This window comes from Bison bison, unplaced genomic scaffold (assembly GCF_000754665.1).
Source record: "Bison bison bison isolate TAMUID 2011002044 unplaced genomic scaffold, Bison_UMD1.0 scf7180017864295, whole genome shotgun sequence".
NCBI lineage: Eukaryota > Metazoa > Chordata > Mammalia > Artiodactyla > Bovidae > Bison > Bison bison.
The window spans coordinates 1,479,755-1,498,818 of NW_011494867.1; the positions used below are offsets into that span (position 1 = coordinate 1,479,755).

General features: G+C 46.2%; 1 protein-coding gene across 4 annotated transcripts in view; it reads right to left on the bottom strand.

Moving 5' to 3' along the window:
• The window catches only part of MLKL (mixed lineage kinase domain-like), a 23,690-nt gene that overhangs the window by 4,090 nt on the left and 536 nt on the right, over positions 1 to 19,064 (bottom strand). The window contains exons 1-10 of one of the 4 annotated variants that reach the window (XM_010850735.1): positions 19,008 to 19,058; positions 14,905 to 15,370; positions 12,889 to 12,951; positions 11,595 to 11,790; positions 10,471 to 10,568; positions 9,276 to 9,411; positions 6,810 to 6,894; positions 3,394 to 3,545; positions 3,013 to 3,062; positions 2,639 to 2,779 (exon numbers count right to left, since the gene is read on the bottom strand). In XM_010850735.1, the coding sequence (XP_010849037.1) occupies positions 2,639 to 2,779; positions 3,013 to 3,062; positions 3,394 to 3,545; positions 6,810 to 6,894; positions 9,276 to 9,411; positions 10,471 to 10,568; positions 11,595 to 11,790; positions 12,889 to 12,951; positions 14,905 to 15,358 (1,375 nt within the window). In that variant the 5' untranslated portion in view covers positions 15,359 to 15,370; positions 19,008 to 19,058. Of the gene's footprint in view, positions 1 to 2,638; positions 2,780 to 3,012; positions 3,063 to 3,393; positions 3,546 to 6,809; positions 6,899 to 9,275; positions 9,412 to 10,470; positions 10,569 to 11,594; positions 11,791 to 12,888; positions 12,952 to 14,904; positions 15,371 to 18,871; positions 18,965 to 19,007; positions 19,059 to 19,064 lie in introns of those variants that run through there. The other 3 variants (XM_010850737.1, XM_010850736.1, XM_010850738.1) reach the window with 3 other exon arrangements.

Genomic DNA, 19,064 nt, shown 5'->3' on the forward strand with positions numbered 1-19,064 from the left:
CCACATTTGCTGACATATTGAGTGCAGCACTTTCATAACATCATCTTTTAGGATTTGAAATAGCTCAACTGGAATTCCATCACCTCCACTAGCCTTGTTTGTAGTGATGCTTCCTAAGGCCCACTTGACTTCACATTCCAGGATGTCTGGCTCTAGGTGAGTGATCACACCATCATGGTTATCTGGGTCATGAAGATCTTTTTTGTACAGTTCTTCTGTGAATTCTTGCCATGTCTTTTTAATATATTCTGCTTCTGTTAGGTCCATACCATTTCTGTCCTTTATCGAGCCCACCTTTGCATGAAATGTTCCCTTGGTATCTCTAATTTTCTTGAAGAGATTTCTAGTCTTTCCCATTCTATTGTTTTCCTCTATTTCTTTGCATTGATCACTGAGGAAGGCTTTCGTATCTCCCCTTGCTATTCTTTGGAACTCTGCATTTAAATGGGTATATCTTTCCTTTTATCCTTTGCCTTTTGCTTCTCTTCTTTTCTCAGCTATTTGTAAGGCCTCCTCAGACAGCCATTTTGCCTTTTTGCCATTTCTTTTTTCTTGGGGATGGTCTTAATCACTGCCTCCTGTGCAATATCACGAACCTCCATCCATAGTTCTTTAGGTACTCTATCAGATCTAATCCCTTGAATCTATTTGTCACTTCCACTGTATAACTGTAAGGTATTTAATTTATGTCATACCTGTATGGTCTAGTGGTTTTCCCTACTTTCCTCAATTTAAGTCTGAATTTTGCAATAAGGAGTTCATGATTTGAGCCACAGTCAGATCCTAGTCTTGTTTTTGCTGACTGTATAGAGCTTCTCCATCTTTGGCTGCAAAGAATATAATTAATCTGATTTTGGTATGGACCATTTGGTGATGTCCATGTGTAGAGTCTTCTCTTGTGTAGTTGGAAGAGGGTATTTGCTATGACCAGTGCATTCTCTTGGCAAAACTCTATTAGCCTTTGCCCTGCTTCATTCTGTACTCCAAGGCCAAATTTGCCTGTTACTTCAGGTGTTTCTTGATTTCCAACTTTTGCATTCCAGTCTCCTATGATGAAAAGGACATCTTTTTTGGGTGTTAGTTCTAGAAGGTCTTGTAGATCTTCATAGAACCGTTCAACTTCCACTTCTTCAGCATTACGGGTTGGGGCACTGTCTTGGCATTCTGTGGTATTGAATGGTTTGCCTTGGAAACAAACAGAGATCATTCTGACTCAATGAAACTATAAGCCATACCATGTAGGGCCATCCAAGACAGACGGGTCATGGTGGAGAGTTTGGACAAAATGTGGTCCACTGGAGAAGGGAATGGCAAACCACTTCAGTATTCTTGCCTTGAGAACCCCATGAACTGTATGAAAAGGCAAAAAGATAGGACACTGAAAGATGAACTCCCCAGGTCAGTAGGTGCCCAATATGCTGCTGGAGATCAGTGGAGAAATAACTCCAGAAAGAAGGAAGAGATGGAGCCAAAGCAAAAACAACACCCAGTTGTGGATGTGACTGGCGATGGAAGTAAAAGTCCTATGCTGTGAAGAACAATATGGCATGGGCGTTGTGGCCAGCACAGCAGGCAGGGCTCGAAAGTGGCTGACGCACAGTTTGGGAAAAAGAAACTAGAGACAGAATTAAAGTTTTAAAGATGGGGCTGGGGGACCAAGACCTCTTGGGTCAAGAGCCCTGTTCCTTGGAGCCACACCACTTTTACTGAGTGTCTTGGCAAGCAGAAAGTACCTGTTGTGCTACAATGAAGTCAGCCTCCTGGGTCCCTGGTCACGTCTCCCACTTTACTGATTACTTTAAACTATCTTTGTTATTTTCTTGTACCAGGACTCTCACCTAGCTGGAGGTCATTGACCTGCATGTGCCTTGGGAGAACATCTTAGTGTGTGCACAGGCAGCGTTCTGAACTGGCACTGACCCGGCGTTCCAAGGTCCACTCTATATTTTTCCTTAGCTTAGCAGGGTATGATGACCCAACTGATCAACCCAATGTACTTTCATTTGTGTTACGCTGTATTGCTATATTTTGCTTTTATTCTTTTCCCATGGTGATTTTCTCATGGCTTAGCCAGAGCAACAGGTGGCTGACTATTAACCCCTGCACATAGGAACCTGGAATGTTAGGTCCATGAATCAAGGTAAATTGAAAGTGGTCCAACAGGAGATGGCAAGAGTGAACGTCGACATTTTAGGAATCAGTGAACTACAATGGCACTGATATGACACTGAAAGATGAACTCCCTAGGTCGGTAGATGCCCAATATACTACTCCTCTGAGCTACAGATAGTGTATAGGCTGGAATAATCTGCCTTCTCAACCCACTTTAGACTAGACAATGCCCTTTGGGCAGGGTTTCTGAACTCCAGTGCTACTGATAATCTGGGCCGGATAGTATTTGTTGTAGGGGTTGTTCTGTGCATCCTAGGATGTTGAGTAGCTTCTGTCCACCAGATACCGGTGGATATGTCCACGCCACCCCACCTCTCCTGAGCTGTAACAGCCAAAAATGTCTTTAGACATTGTCAGTGTCCCCCAAAGGGCAAAACCACCCCTGGTTGTGATACACAAAGAAAACCTTTCACAAATGTTAAGTAACACGTGTGGTCCATGCTCTTTAGACCAGAAAGAGCCCTACCTTTAACAGAGGGCCTCCTGGAGGGTTCGTAGGCACGGCAATCATCAATGATCTCCTGCAACTCTGAAGGGCAATCTTCACCCACTGGCTCCCGGTGCCGGGACTCAGCCACCAGCTGGTAGATCTTCTTGGAATCACAACCTGGAGTGGAAATGATATGACAGGAGGCTTAAAGATTGCTCTGGCACCCACACATCCCTCTGGATGCTGCCGGCTGGCATCAGACCTAGGGACTCTGAGAACTGGAGACATAGGAGCTTCCAGTGACCCCACTGACCAGCGCAGGCAGTGCCCACATTGAAGAAGAAAGCGTCCAGGACAGCACTGATGTTTAACTCTAGTCTACCTTCTAAGTCAGCTTTCACACTGCTTACCTTCAAATGGGCTCTTCCCAGTGGCGATCTCCCAGAGGACAATTCCAAAGCTAAAAGAGAAGCAAGAAAATGAACAATGATAACAAGTTTCCTTTTTTCCATGCCCCTGTAGCCATTTCCAGAAAACATAGAGAATTTTCTTTTCTTTTCTTTTTTTTTCCCACTGTGTAGCTTGTAGGATCTCAGTTTCCCCAACCAGGGATTAAACCCAGGCCATGAAGTGGGAGTGCTGAATCCTGACCATTAGCCTACCAGGAACTCCCCACAGTGAACTTTCCCATTACCATCAATTACATTCCAGGGATGCTCCTCCCTAACGGCATTTGACTTGGACTTTCTTGTCAGGTTCATCTGAGAACTGGCATGAGAACATAGACATACCTGTATATTTCAGCTTTTATGTCGTATTTATTATACACATTTTCCAACCTCTGGGGTGAGATGTATGCGGCAGAACTGACCCTCTCTGCTGCTTTTCCTCTAGTTTGTCGGCTGATGGAAGTCTGTGTTTTGCTCAACTCAAATCCTGCAAGCTAGAGAGAGAGGTGACTCAGAGGCAGAAAGAAATGGCACGATCTTGGGTGGGAAGTAGAGGGCAGGGACTGGTGCTACACGTGACTGTCAGGGGATGGTCTTTTTCCTTCAGGATGTTTCCAGTGAGGTCTCCTGGCCGTGTGGCTACTCTCCTGGCTGCATTCTGGGTTCGATCTATTATGGTGCATTGACCAAGAGAAACACAAAGAGGTTTCTTCTCTGTAAAAATGAGACAGTGAGGATTATTTGAAATGATGGTTGTCAAGCACCTGTAAAACTTGGTATTTTTTTTAATTAATTGATTGATTTTTGGCTGTGCTGGGTCTTTGTTGCCGCGTGTGGACTTTCTCTAGTTGCAAAGAGTGGGGGCTATTCTCTAGTTGCGGTGCTACTCTCTAATAGCGGGGGGGCGGGGGGACTACTCTCCAGTTTCGGGCTTCTCACTGTGGTGGCTTCTCTTGTCAGGAGCACAGGCTCCAGGTGAATGGGCTTTAGGAGCTGCAGCTCGCGGGCTTCAGCAGTTGTGGCTCACAGCTTAGTTGCTCTGCTGCATAAGACTTGGCATGTTGTAGTTATTCTAATATTACTACATTAGATATGCACAAGGCTTCCTCAGTTGATAACTCAACTCCACTGTGTTAGGATGGACAGGGGTGCCTGGAACTACCGATGGCTGGTTTTCTCTTGGAGGCAGACAAAACAAAAACAAAGAAACAAAAAACCTCCAACAACACGGGGGATCCTCTCTGTTGTATCTGACCCTATATGGCCAATGCCATGCTCTTAAAGAAGGCACAGAACAAGTCATGGGAGAGGGTGTTCTTGCTCCGTGTACATCTGTCATTAGCACCATTTGTGTGCAGAGGGCTGTCTGTGCCAAATGCAGCTAGGGAGCCAAAGCTAGGGGCAAGAATTAGATGCTTATGTGGCTCCTCCCTCTTATTCACAAGTTCAGGGAGCGCTGACATCCTCTGACATCTGGCTCCACACTAACCACCAGGGGTGAGAAGCTGAATAGTACATGTTACAGTCACATGTGATGAGCACCAGGAGAGTGGTATAGACACCGTGCTTTGGGAACACTTACTTATATTACACCAATGGTGGGGAGATCCAACCAGTCCATCCTAAAGGAAATCAGTCCTGAATATTCATCGGAAGGACTGATGCTAAAGCTGAAGCTCCAATACTTTGACCTCCTGATGCAAAAAACTGATTCATTGGAAAAGACCCTGATGCTGGGAAAGATTGAAGGCAGGAGGAGATGACAGAGGACGAGATGGTTGGATGGCATCACCGACTCGATGGACATCAGTTTGAGCAAGCCCCAGGAGTTGGTGATGGACAGGGAAGCCTGGCGTGCTGCAGTCCATGGGGTTGCAAAGAGTTGGATATGATTGAGCGACTGAACTAAATTGAACTGAGTGGTGGGGAAAGACATCTGAAGGGCAGAAGAGATCTGTCTCTTGTTTTCAGAGAAAGCTATCTATAGATGACAAAGAATATATTCTTTTAGCATTTGGGAACTGTGGACATGGGGTTAACAAAACCCTTTCCTCATCTACAGGACAATCTGAATGTCAGTGAACTTTTTAGTTCTATTCCCCTCGAACCTGACAAAACCAGACTGTTACTTATGCTCCTAAGTAATATATATTGCTGTTGATTAATAAACGACCAGTGACCAGTAAGTCATTTATGGACGAGAGGTCGGGGCGGTGGGGACTGTGAAGAAGTACAGGGGTGCTCGGCTATGTGGTGACTCACACCTGGCCTGCCCCTTTCGGGGACACTGGAAGGCACGCCTACGGAGTTGCTATAAAAGAATATCGAGGACTTCCCTGATGGCCCAGTGCATCAGAATCCACAGTGGATAAGAATGCAGGGGACACAAGTTTGATGCCCGGTCCAGGAGGATCCCACATGCTACAGAACAACTAAGCCCTTGAGCCACAACTACTGAGGCCCGTACCTAGAGCCCGCAGGCTGCAACTACTGGAGCTCGAGTGCCTGGGGCCTGTGCTCCACAAGGAAGCCTCTGCAATGAGAAGCCGTCACTCGCTGCAACTAGAGAAAGCTCTTGCAAAACAACGAAGACCCAGTGCAGCCATAAATAAATAAAAAACACAGTGATACCACACACACACACACAAACTCCTCCAGTTAAAAAAAAAGAATATTGACTCCTGTGAGTCATGAGGCTTCTAAGCTTCTCCTGCACCCACAGAGACGAGCCTCTTTCTCTCACACTTGGGCTGAGGGCGAGGAGAATATCTCCTGGAGGATTGCGGGGGCTCCCACTGGATGGAAGGATTTGATGCTGCCAAGGAAAGTTATGACCAACCTAGACAGCATATTGAAAAGCAGAGACATTACTTTGCCAACAAAGGTCCGTCTAGTCAAGGCTATGGTTTTTCCAGAGGTCATGTATGGATGTGAGAGTTGGACTGTGAAGAAAGCTGAGTGCCGAAGGATTGATGTTTTGAACTGCAGTCTTGGAAAAGACTCTGGAGAGTCCCTTGGACTGCAAGGAGATCCAACCAGTCCATTCTAAAGGAGATCAGTCCTCGGTGTTCTTTGGAAGGAATGATGATAAAGCTGAAACTCTAATACTTTGGCCACCTCATGCAAAGAGTTGACTCATTGGAAAAGACTCTGATGCTGGGAGGGATTGGGGGTAGGAGGAGAAGGGGACGACAGAGGATGAGATGGCTGGATGGCATCATCGACTCGATGGACGTGAGTCTGGGTGAACTCCGGGAGTTGGTGATGGACAGGGAGGCCTGGCATGCTGTGATTCATGGGGTTGCAAAGAGTCGGACACAACTGAGCGACTGAACTAAACTGAACTGAGGTGGCATGCCGTGTTTTCTGCATGATACCCTTCTGATTGCCTCTAGGTGCCAAGTGTGGGCCACGGCCAGTCTGTGAGTCTGGATGCCTCCTTGGACCTAAGAAGACGCCCTCATGGGTGTTGCAGGGACACAGAAGTGGTGTCCAGGCATCTAAGAGGAGACGACTCTTAGCCCGCCCCTGGTGGGTGGACAGTGGGGGAGACAGGTATCAGAAGGTCAGGGAGGACTGAGTCTGTCCAGTGCAGGGCGTGTGGGGCGCTGTCCAGGCATAGGAAGCGCTGAGTTCAGTTCCACGGTGAAGGCAGAGAAACAATCAGGCACAGGCTTTCAGGGAAACACGCACGCCTCTCCCAGCACCAAACAGTCATATAGGTCAAACTCAGAGGGTGCCCGGACGGCCACGCTCACCTTCACGTTGTAGTCTTTCGTCACCAGGAAGCTCGTGCTACTGATGTTCCTGTGGAGTTCTGAGGGTGTTTCCGAATGGTGCAGCCTAACTTGACCAAAGGCAGGGTACGTTAGTGACCTTTGCACAGACTTTTTTTTTTTTTTAATAACCTTTTTATTTTATTTTTGGCTGCGCAGGGTCTCTGTTGCTGTATGGGCTTTTCTCTAGTGGCGGAGAGCGGAGGCCACTCTCTAGGTGCAGTGCTCCTCTCTAGTTTTAGGCTTCTCACTGCAGTGGCTCTCTCGCTGCGGAGCGCAGGCTCCAGACACGTGCGGGCTTCAGTAGTTGCGGCATGTGAGCTCAGTACTGGCGGCTCCCGGGGTCTAGAACCGAGGCTCAGTAGCTCTGCAGCATGTGGAATCTTCCTGGACCAGGGATCGAACCCATGTCTCCTGCATTGGCAGGTGGATTCTCTACCACTGAGCCACCAGGGAAGCCCCTGCACAGACTTTATTGAAAGGCATGACAGTCACTACCAGGATAATGAGGTTGGTCAGTACCAAGCCTTCTTCCTGGGTAGGTATCCACGGGCTAGTGGGAGAACCAGGATGCAGAGGTGAGATCTGACAACTGTGTGCTGCACGCTTCTGTGGGGCTCTGCATGGGAAGTGCTGAGCAAAGAAAGGGCTGAGGCGTGGCTGGATGGTTGGGCCATACCTAGGACCCTTCTGCTTGAAACAGAATGGAAAGCTGGGGTTTCCACAAACTCAGTAAGTGGTGGGGACTTCCCAAGTGGCACTAGTGGTAAAGAACCTGCCTAAGTTCTTTGGATGAACGGAGCTCCTGCCTCCCATTTTGGGCTTCTATCATAGAGTCAGCCTCAGATTGGGTTCTCCCAGAAGCAGATCATGAGCATGGACTGTACAAGTGACTGATTAGGAAGGTATTTCCAGCAATTAAGCCCTCATGCCACAACTACTGAAGCCTGAGGTCTGCAATGAGAGAAACTACCACAGTGAGAAGCCTGCGCACGGCAACCAGAGAGCAGCTCCCACTCACTGCAACTAGAGGAAGTCTGTATAGCAATGAAGACCCAGAGCAGCCAAAGATAAATCAGTGAAATTTTAAATGAGAAGATAGTCCCAGGAAACCAGTGAGGGACCTGTGGAAGCAGGGCAGAGAAGGAGGAGAAATCAAGCAAGGGCGTGACTTCAGGTGAAGTTCCAGGCTCAGCCTAATCCCACGGGGACCTCTGGAGAATAACTACCCCTCAGGGTTTGTTCTGCATGAAGCAAAGGAGCTGGACTTCTGTACCCACACTGGTTGTTCAGTGACTATGGGTTGGGGTGAGGGAGGGGAGGAGAGAGACAGGGTCAGGGACAGGGAGCTGTAAAGTTCCCGGGCATTTTCAGCTCTCAGGGCCTAGAGGCTCTAGCACCCGTGAATGTTCCTCTACAGATGGCGGTGAGGAGCGGTTAGCAGCACATACGCTGAACGGTGGATGAGAGTGCAGATCAGCTAAGAAGGGTCAGCGGTCCTCTGGATAGGCACTAACAGTGCCCCCTACTGTCCAAATCCTTCTCGCAAAACCCACTAGTGTACGAAGTTGAGAAGGATAAACTGTACGATTTCCAAGAAAGAGTAAGGAAGTATTCCCCAAAGTATGGGATAAGTGGCATGCAAGGTGATACATTAAGAAAGGTATTCTTCTTTTAATTCCAATCTTTCTGATTATGTCAAGAAGAAAGTCTCTGTTTGGTGCTGGATGTCTTTGACACTTCTCTAAATCTGCTAACATCTCCTCTGTGAAAAGATAATGCTGGTCTGAATTGTAGATCTTTTGCTAGGCGGCAACATTTAACCAGAATTTAATAACTTTATTTTGGTTTTATTTGTGGTCACCTATTTGTGCTAAGTGATTCTGGTCTCCAATTTATGGTAGTAATAGAAAATGTCCCCCATTTTTTCCTAACTTATTATTAATATTTTTTTTACAAAGTGAGCTAATCGAAAGAAAAATATTAAATAAATAATGGCACTAATGTGAATACGGTAATAACTACGTATGTGGTCTGTTAGTGACTGGCTTTTGGGGGCCCTTGGGCTAAAGGAACCATAAGAGTATATGTGAGAGTAGGTAGAGCTGGTGGATAAAATATAGGACATCCAGATGATTTTGAATTTTGAAAAATCAATACTTAAAAAAAAAGAAAGTACTAAAAAAGTGTAGGGTTTATATGGAACTCTGTATATCTGAAATTTCAGTAAAAGTATATCTAGTGTCATATTTGGAACATACATTGTACTAAAATTGTTTATTGCTTATCTGAAATTCAAGTTTAACTGGACCTCTTGTATTTTTATTTGCTAAATGTGGTGATTTGCTCAAGGAGGCTTCCAGCCTCTTCTCTGCTTGTCTCTGGGTCAAGCAGAAAGGGAGGCAGACTCATCCTCTTCCTCTGGGCGCCCTCTCCCCACGCTGGTACCTGTACAAGCCTCTGGCTGCCCCCACGGCCAGGATTATGCGCTTGGCCAGGGTGAGGTCCTTTTCCCGATCCAGCAGCTCCCTCAGGGTCCCGAGCTCACAGTACTCCATGACGATGGATAACTGAGGGGGCGTCACTGATGGAAAAGAGCCGATTGCTGTGAAGATCCATCCGTGCTCAGAGGTCCTGCTTACTGTAGTCCATCCCACCCTCTCTCCAAGAGACAGACGAAGCTCTGCTGTGTTTCTCCATCTCCATCTCACATGGTTTGACTCCCTGAATTGAGTCCAATACCCACAGAGTCCCCATGCCTCTTCTCTGTGGCATTTGGCATGTCAGAACTCTACTCTTCCCCTGGTTACTTGAGTAACTGACTCCCCGACTCAACACTACAACCCAGGAGGGCGGGGCCTGCTTTGTCCAGACAGTGCTCACAGGAAGTTGAATAAATATGTTGAGTAGGGGAGCTCAGACAGGAAGCTGGGGCCTCAGGGCAGGGCCATGAGACAGGCAAGAACTGATGTACACAGAGTGAGTCAGTCACCCTGGCTGTCACCCCGGAAGATAAATATTACTAGAGGTTTCCCTTTAGCCTGGGATTCTGTGCTCCAAAGTCAGGTCACCTGAGCCTGTGCAGAAACTTCCAGAGGGGATAAGAAGGGAGCTGCTCTGCCCTCTCTGTAGGCAAAAGCAGCAAAACATAACCAGCAGGAGAAGCCACATTGTGAGAGGAAATGCAGCCACATTAAAAAAATAAAAAACAAAAAAGAAACTGAACCTGACAAATGAAGTTCTTGGTAAAAGGGCAGGTTAATTTAGCTTTTAGATTCACTCGACACTAATGATCAAGGTTAGATTCCTTGTTTGGGTCAGTCAGCTTTGCAATGTTTTATTGCAACAAAATACACTCATCACCCAGGTCAGCATCTGAACAAGCATCTCCTTGGTTCCCAGTGAATCAGCAGGAAGAGATGTGGTTGCATTAGTGCAAACCAGCCCTCAGGCTGAAGCCAACTTCAAGCCTCTTCACTTGAAAGAAGATGGGAACCTGCATCGTGAGATGCGAAAAAATAAATGTCAATAATAAAAGCACCGTGCAGATGCCACCCTTTGAGCTGTTGTAGTAAAACAACGCAGTAACGCACAAAGATATAAGACAGACCACAGCATACCCAGTCCTAGAGGCACCTCTTACCTGTTTCATCAATGCAAATCCCAAACATGCGCAGGATGCTGGGGGAATCAAATTTCTTCATGGTTCTGATTTCGTTATTGAAAGTATGCCTCACTATTCTATGAGAATAAAAAGGGAAAATAGGATTTCAGGTTGGGGAGGTCCTTCAGAAAACATTCAGTGTAGTGACCGTCTGTATATGCATGGGGCTTGAGGGATCATCGGCCATTCCTTGGTGGCTCAGATGGTCAAGTGACTGCCTGCAAAGTGGGAGACCCAGGTTCAATCCCTGGGTCAGGAAGATCCCCTGGAGAAGGATATGGCAACCCACTCCAGTATTCTTGCCTGGAGAATCCCATGGACAGAGGAGCCTGGTAGGCTACAGTCCATGGGGTCACAAAGAGTTGGACACGACTGAACAACTTCATTTTCACTTGAGGGATCATCAGCATCTCCCAGGGGTGAGGATAAGGCATATACAACCTGTTCTAAAGAGTCACCTGGTAATTCTTAGTCAACTTAATATATGCATACCCTATGATCCATCAGTTCCTCTCCTGGCAATACAGCCCCAAGAAATTCCCATACAGGGCCATAAGGGATACCTATGGCAGCATTATTTTTGATGGGCAAAAGTTAGAAGCAGGTTGTGTTCCATCATTGGAAAAAGAGGCAAACTGTGGATTTCCACCATGGATAATAGCAGTCAGAAGCAAAGGACCACAAGCACAGTGTAAGTTTCACGACGCTGAGTGAGAATGGTAAGGAAGCAGGCGGCAGACGTGACGCACTGTCGTCTGTGAACATTTAAAACGCACATATATGATAACAGCGAACATTTTGCAAGAACACATACAAACAAAATATTTTATCGTCTGTGAAAGGGATGGGAACCCAAGAAACAGCAATGAAAGGGAACCTGCCTTTAAAAATATCTAAATACATGAATAAACAAGAGACGTTTCTAGAATTGACTTTGGAAGACGTACCTTTAAGTCTAAACTGTGTTCCTTAATAACAGAGAGCAAATATTTAACCCTCTGGGGTCTGAGTTCCCCCATATCAGAATATGGAGACAGTCTGCCCCTCTCCTTGAGTTACAGACAGGAAGTAACTAGGGGAGAGAACCGTACAAAACAACTTACCCAATGTCTTTGGCCTGGGAGTTGTTGAATACTTTTATGGCCACTGGAGATTCGTGGTATTTTCCTTCATAAAGTGTGCTGGATTCATTTTCCTTTAGTAGGATCCAATCGGCTTCTGGAAGCTCCTCCTTCTTAATCTCCTTGATTTGATCTTGTGGGAACCCCTTCTTGGGTTTCTGTGAATCTGACCTCATCCCTAGGAGAGAAGGTAATAAAGAGTGAACAGCTGAGGAGGGTGTGTTATGAGGGAAGAGGCATCTTAGCAACGCTTGAGGGGGAAGCCCCCCCTAGTGAACCAAAGCTGGGTCTGCCTGGAGCTTCTGATTGCCTCCTTCCAGGAGAGAGGTCCCCGTGCCTCTGAGTGACTGGTAGAGACACAGCCAGTGGTAACAGAAACGTCTTGTGTACTTCTTTCTCCTCTTCTTCGGATCCAGCCTGTCTCCAGCCTACACCCCATCTCTATCCATCTCTCTCATCTCCTCCTACTGCACAACAGCTTGGCGCCTGAGCGTTTGGCATCTTGTCTAGTGAGTTCAATTCTAATAGGTAGACACAGAGTTTAAGCTCAGGAACCCCACTGCTGTTGTGTGTCTCTCCTCTCCCTTACTCCATGCCATGGCTGGGAACTCTCAGAAGGCAGAGCCTTTCTCTGTATCTTAGTTTCCTCTACACACAGGCTCTAGCATAAAGCAGAGACTCACAGATGTGCAGAATGGATAAGCGTTTTTAATTTGATTTGAATTTCTTTTTAATTTTTAAAAACTTTTAACTTCGTATTTGGGTATAGCTGATTAACAAACAATGTTGCGATAGTTTCACGGGTACAGCAAAGGGACTCAGTCATACATATACATGTATCAGATTTTGAATTTCTTCTTGGAAATTCAGCAAATGAATTGAAGCTTTGATGCTATCTAGAGGAAGTCATCAGGGGACTTCCCTGGAAGTCCCGTGGTTATGATTCTGAGCTGCTACTGCAGGAGGCACGGGTTCAATTCCTGGTCAGGGAACTAAGATCCCACAAGCCACAAGGGGAGAAAAAAAAGAGAGAGAGAGAGGAAGTTGTAAGCACTTTAACAGGTGCTGGAAGATATCTTGCTGGTCAAGAAATCCCCTTCAAACACGACCCCATGCACAAAAGCCTAGGCCAACACATCCCCAAAACCTGCGGGCTGCTTGCAGCTATCCAGCCCAGAAAATGGACCAGGGTGGGGCGGGGGAGCCCAAAGTTCCTAACAAACTCATGACTTCTAGTTTGGGGCAGCCAGAGGCAGCAGGGCACACGGCAACTCACAGTTCTTCACGGCTTCGATGGTTTCCTCCAGTTGCATCAATAGAGTTTTTACAGTTTCTTTCTCTGCAAGAAAAACAGCAGCAAATACTCAAAAACAGAAATGCTCAGAGAAAGCACACCAAGATACCCTTTTCTCATCTCTCATGTTCATTACAGTAGAAATGATTACTGGTCACGAATATCTGGCTCTCCACTTCCAAGCAGACAGGAAGTGCCCTGACGCATGACTGTGTGCCTTGCTTTGGCCAAGAAATGAAGTGAAAGAAATTTTCAGGGAAGTCTGTGTCAACATGAAAGTGTCACAATACTGAAACATCCTGGAAAGATGACAGCTACCTTAGAGAGTCTCCTGGACTTTTCTCTGAATGAGAAAAAGACATTTCCTTCTCTAAGACACTGAGGTTTTTTTTTTTGAACCATGGTATAATCATATCTATCCTGACTTATATATTCAGAAATATGTTAAAAATTGATCATATACTAGATAGGGTGACCAACCATCCCAGTTTTCTCAGGACTGAGGAGCTCTGAGGATATAAGACCTTCAGTGCTCAAACCAGGAAAATCTCAGCAGACAAACACATACATGGTTCATAGCAGTAATATTTCTAAAACCTATGTGGAAGTTAATCTGCCAAACTGTATCAAAGTTTTAAAATGTCCATACTCTTTGATCTAGCAATTAGACCCAGTAACTCAACTTCTAGGAATTTTCCCTAAGGAGATCCTGAAATACATGCAAAAAGACTCACTGTAGAACTATTAACAATAGTGGAAAACTGGACACAATTTAAATATCCATCAATAGAGAGCTCCTTGAATATATCTGGTCCCTATAAACCAAGGATACTAGACAACTCTAAGGGTATTTATATGCAAGAATATGTAATGAGCTTATTTAATGAGAAAAACAAGAAGGAGGACAGTGTGCTTAGTATGCTATTGATTGTACAACAACAAGAAAGAAAATATATACTTGACTCTCCCAAAGGCTATTCAAGAAACTGGCAAGAGAGCATGTGTCTGGGAATGGAACTTTGCTGTCAAGGGTGAGAGGCAGATTTCCACCTCATGCTGGGTCTTTTTGTGCCTTTTGAATTTTGTCCTATGTGAAAGTATTACCAAGTCCAAATGTTTTCACACAATTGCAGGAAGTATATCCTTTCCTCCAAGTTGATGACACGGAGGTGCCTCCTTCTACCAGAAAGTGGACCAATGAACGCTGAAGATGAGGAAGGCCAGGGACCACTCCTGCTCTTTGGCAGGATCAGCTGCTGCAATGCTTTCAACATCACTTCAACCCAATTCCTGATTCCAGTTTTCTTGTGGTAGGTGTTTGGTTGAGGGAATTAAAAATGCCTCACTTTTCCTCATCAAAAAAACAAACAAACAACCATTTGCCTACAGGTCTCTTCCATATCTGGTTTGTGATGCTGGAGAGTCTCCTGCGGACCTGACTGGGGATGCACTGTCCTCCACACCAAGGGTGAGAACGGTTATCCCTCTGAGTTCCAGTGCCTGGACGGTTCATTGAAACTCTACCCTAATTCCTCTCCCTCCACCCACAACCCTAATAAGAGGGAAGGATCTGGAATTAACATCACCACGATCTGCAAAAGTGTAAAGTCATATCTGTTTCCTTGTTTCCTGTTTAGTCCACCGCGTATCTCATTCCCTTGGAGTCCTGCCCTCCACTCAGTCCAGCCCCGGCCACTCGGACCCAAGCCACTGCCATGTCTGCACAGCCTCTGACATGGTCTCCTGACAGCACTCACGCTTCCCCTCTTGCCCCTGGCTCTGCTGAGTTATTGGCCCCAAGTCTTCACTCCCATGTAGTCATATCATACATCCACACTCTGGCTGCAGCCTCATGGTGGGCACCCCTCTCCACTCAGACGTCTGGAATTCTGAGTCTCGTCAACAGATACCTGCCAAAACCACTTCAACCTTCCTGATTTTCCAAAATGAGACGAATACACCTGTATGTGCATCCCCCCACCTGAAAAAAGTCCTCACCACTCAGTCCTTGGATAGCTTTCCTGTCCTCCTCTGCATCCTGTTGATCTTCCTGTTGCCAGGACACTCCTAGGCTGAGGCTTGAAGTATGCCTCCACTGATCCACCTGGAGCAGCAGAGAGAGCTCCTCCCAGACATCGCTCAGCCTCTGGTTCACCCCACCAAAGATTATGCTGTCATGCCCTGCTGTTAGAAACTTCTGGATATTGGACTTATTGCTGAACTTGTCTATCCGCTCCTTAGCTTCCTCTAGGGCATCCTGGAAACGGCTCAGCGCGGCAGTTATCTGCGGGGGCAGGTTCCTCTCTCCTTGGTCCTGGAGCATTTGCAGAGGCTGCAGCAGGCTCTGGACGCGGTTCCCTAGACGTCGGCATTGTTTCTGGCAGTATTTCTTCTCCTCACACTGGTTGTAGATAAGCTGGCCTAAGGAGATGATCTGCTTCAATTGATCCATACCTGGAAGAAACTGATGGAATCTGTTTAAGTTCCAGGAATCTCCTTCATATTTACTACTGGGATAGGGGAACATCAAGGGTGTCTGTGATTTAAATGGTTGAAGAGGTCTTCCTATTGTTTTCATGTAAGGTAGAGATGGCTTGCATCCACCAAAACCTTCCAGTTTTAGCTGGGAAGTACTGGCTTTGCCAGGGGCTTCCCCGGTGGCTCAGCGGTAAAGAATCTACCTGCAATGCTGGAGATGTGGCAGGAGCTGTGGGTTTGATCCCTGGGTCAGGAAGATCCCCTGGAGGAGGAAAATGGCAACCACTTCAGTATTATTGCCTGGAAAATCCCATGGATGGAGGAGCCTGGAGGGCTACAGTCCACAGGGTCACAAAGAGTCCGATATGACTTAGTGAATAAACAACAAATTGGCTCAGCTAGGACTACATCTCCCAGACTTCCCTGCAGCTTGATGGGGCCATATGACTATTTCTCACAGAAGGGGTATGAGCAATAAAGTGTTACTTTGGGTTTGAGTCAGGTTTGTCTCCTCCACACACTGTCAGCTGGTTGTATAGGAGGATGTAGCCCTGGGTGTGGTGGAGCCCAAGAATGTAGAATCCTGGATCCCTGGAGGAGAGCCGCTCACAAACCTGGAATGACTGCCATGGACTGCTAAGTGAGCATGGAATAAACAGCTATTGCATTTGAATCATTACATTTTGGGGTCAATTTGTTAAAGCAGGTCAGCCTATTCTAACAAGCATATCCTGCTAAAGTATAGAGCTGACCACAGGACAGTGGGTTGAAATGCTCAGATCCTGTCTAAAGAAGGTAAGGATTACCTAGTAAAGTCAACAGCTGCTGCTCTTCAAGGATAAAGGGCCCAGTGGTAGAAGATCTTCTAGTTTTTAAAGAGCAGTCAGAAATCTGGATTTTTATATTTAATCTCTCAATTTAAAATCCCACAACCAAGTCAAAAAATGTTTTAAAAACTATGCAGTCCAACACTGTGTTGGTCAAATACATTTTGTTTGCCAACCAAAGATTGCCTTTGAAGCCTCAGTTTACAACCTTGGCCACAGCCAGCAGAGGATGTTCAGGACTGTAATAGAAGCCAGCTTCTGTAATCTCAAACTTTTCTTTCTGTCTCTTTTTCCAATGCTTGAGCATGCCTGCCTCCGTGGTCCACACCTTCATCCCTCTATAGTGTGTTTTCAGCACCCTGTAAATCTGCTTCAGCCTCCCCACTGGCCGATGCATCCGTAAGACTTCTTGTTATAAGTGCTGGTCCCTCAGAGGCATTTGCGTAAAGACTAAGAAGCTTTCCAGGCTCAGCAGAGGTGCGGGAGACATTTGTGTTGCCTACACAGTCTCCACTTCTCTGCTCCTAATGCACTGTGTGTGCTCAGCTGTGTCCTACTCTGAGGCCCCAGGGACTGTAGCCCACCAGGCTTCTCTGTCCACGGGATTTTCCAGGCAAGAATACAGGAGTGGGTTGCCATCTCCTACTCCAGGGGCTCTTCCCAACACAGGGGTGGAACCTGAGTCTCTCGCCTCTTGGCAGGCGGATTCCTTACCACTAGTGCCACTTGGACTACCTTCATATTTTCTGTAACAATCAACAGCAATCCGTTTGTGGATTTGAGATCTATCCCATTACTCAATTATGGGCTTCAAGAACCAATAACTTTCTCTATTGCTTAAGCCAGTTTGAATCATATTTGCTGTACATGCAACCAAAAGCAACTGGGTTCAGTTGAATGATGAATGATGCTAACAGCGAAGACCACGACTCGCTCTATTCACCTGCTGCAGGCTAGTGATTCGGAACCAGGAGGTCACAGCGTTATCTTAATTTTGTAGATGAAGACACTAAGTTAGGGAGAAGGTTGCATTTAAATAAGTACAGGGCCACGGAAACACTTTCCAAAGCAGTTTTAAACAAAGCTAATCTCAATAGTTCAATGAAACAGGTAGGAGTAGTAGTACTAGTTTGGAGAAAGTAGTTGGCCTGGAACCAAATCTGGCTTAAAAACTAGTAGAAGTGAAACCAAGTAAGCAACTAATTGATACTTTTTGTTATTGTCTTAGCATTATATTGATCTAGGAAGGGAAGTAACAGGTGTTGCTGCTGCTGCTAAGTCGCTTCAGTCATGTCCGACTCTGTGCGACCCCATAGATGGCAGCCCATCAGGCTCCCCCGTCCCTGGGATTCTCCAGGCAAGAACACTGGAGTGGGTTGCCATTTCCTTCTCCAATGCATGAAAGTGAAAAGTGTTAGGGCACGCCTAAAAAAGACTCAAGGGGTCTCAGGCTACCCAGATATTCCTAGCTGCTAAGCAGAGAGATTCAGGGTCATTTGTGGGGACTCCTGGGGGCAGTGAACTTTATGCCTTTCTCTGATCCACTGGAGACAGAAGCAGTGGTCATGCTTCTGTCAGTTCCCCCAGTTGCTCAGGGAAACTTGAGGATTTCAGCTTCATAGCTCCAAGCTCCAGTTATCTTATTCAAAAAAGCCATATCTCAGCAATAACTAGTCAAATGATAATGGGGGAAATATCCAACTCATCAAAACAACGACTTAAAAGAATACATTTCACAGGAAAAGTGATGACGTGGTATGAAGAAAACCATGGAAAACAAATCCTCAAGAAATGGAGAGAACTATTATTTATTTTGGCTGGGGAGATTAAAAATTACAAACCTGGCAATCCTTTTTCAAATATAAATCTAATTTAATGCAGTTCCAGTAAAACTCTCAATGGTACATTTTGGTATTGAAACTAAATGATCCTCAAAGTTCATTTGAAAGAGGAAATTAGTAGGAATAGTCAGGATTTTTGTAATAAAATAGGGACCCATCTATCAGATATTAAAATTATAATAACTAAAATTGTTTAGGGCTTATTGAGTATAGGATAAAGATATCAAAAGGATGAAAGGGAATATAAATACATATACACTTTTACTCAACAATGTGAATTTCTAGGAATTTGTGCTGTAAAGGAGCTCGTATGTGTATAGATAGATGGATGCTAAGGATGCGCACTGAGGTGCTATTTATAATATGTAAAACTGCTAACATCCCTAATAAAGATACGTTCATAGGTTTCTTGCAGGAAAACAATGAGGGGTAAAAGTCACTAATTTTAAAAGTGAAAAATCTTAAAATGGTTAGTAACAATATAAATCCATGAAAAATTCTGATGCCATTTCCCTCTCTCCTCCAAAAACTGGCATCAAGCAACCTTTTCTGATGAGACTTTTAACATAGAGTTATTCCTCTTGTGCCTAAAACGGGCTCTGGAAAAGGAAGGGGGCATTAACCATTAAGACGTGGGATCAGCTCCCGGCAGTTTCCGCACTGACTGCTCGCAGCGGTGCTGTGCAGGGCAGTGGGCCGGCTTCAGGAGGCACCTCCACGGCGACCCCCACGTGTCCCCTCTCCTACACCGCGCCTTCTTCAGCAGGAAGCGGCGGGAGAGGGAGGCCGCACCCTCGGGGCCGAGGAAAAGAAACCAACCTGGTCCTGAGTTCCGGGAAACGGGCCTGTGGCTCTCCCCTCACCGCCCAGGATCCCGGCTGCGCCCTGCAGCCCGCGCGCCCCGGGCACCGCGCGCCCGGGACACCGCGCGCGCCGGGACGACCGCCGGACTCACCCCGCCCTTCCCGAGGCCATCCAGTCGGTCCGGGGCGCGGTTCCCGGAAGGTCCGTC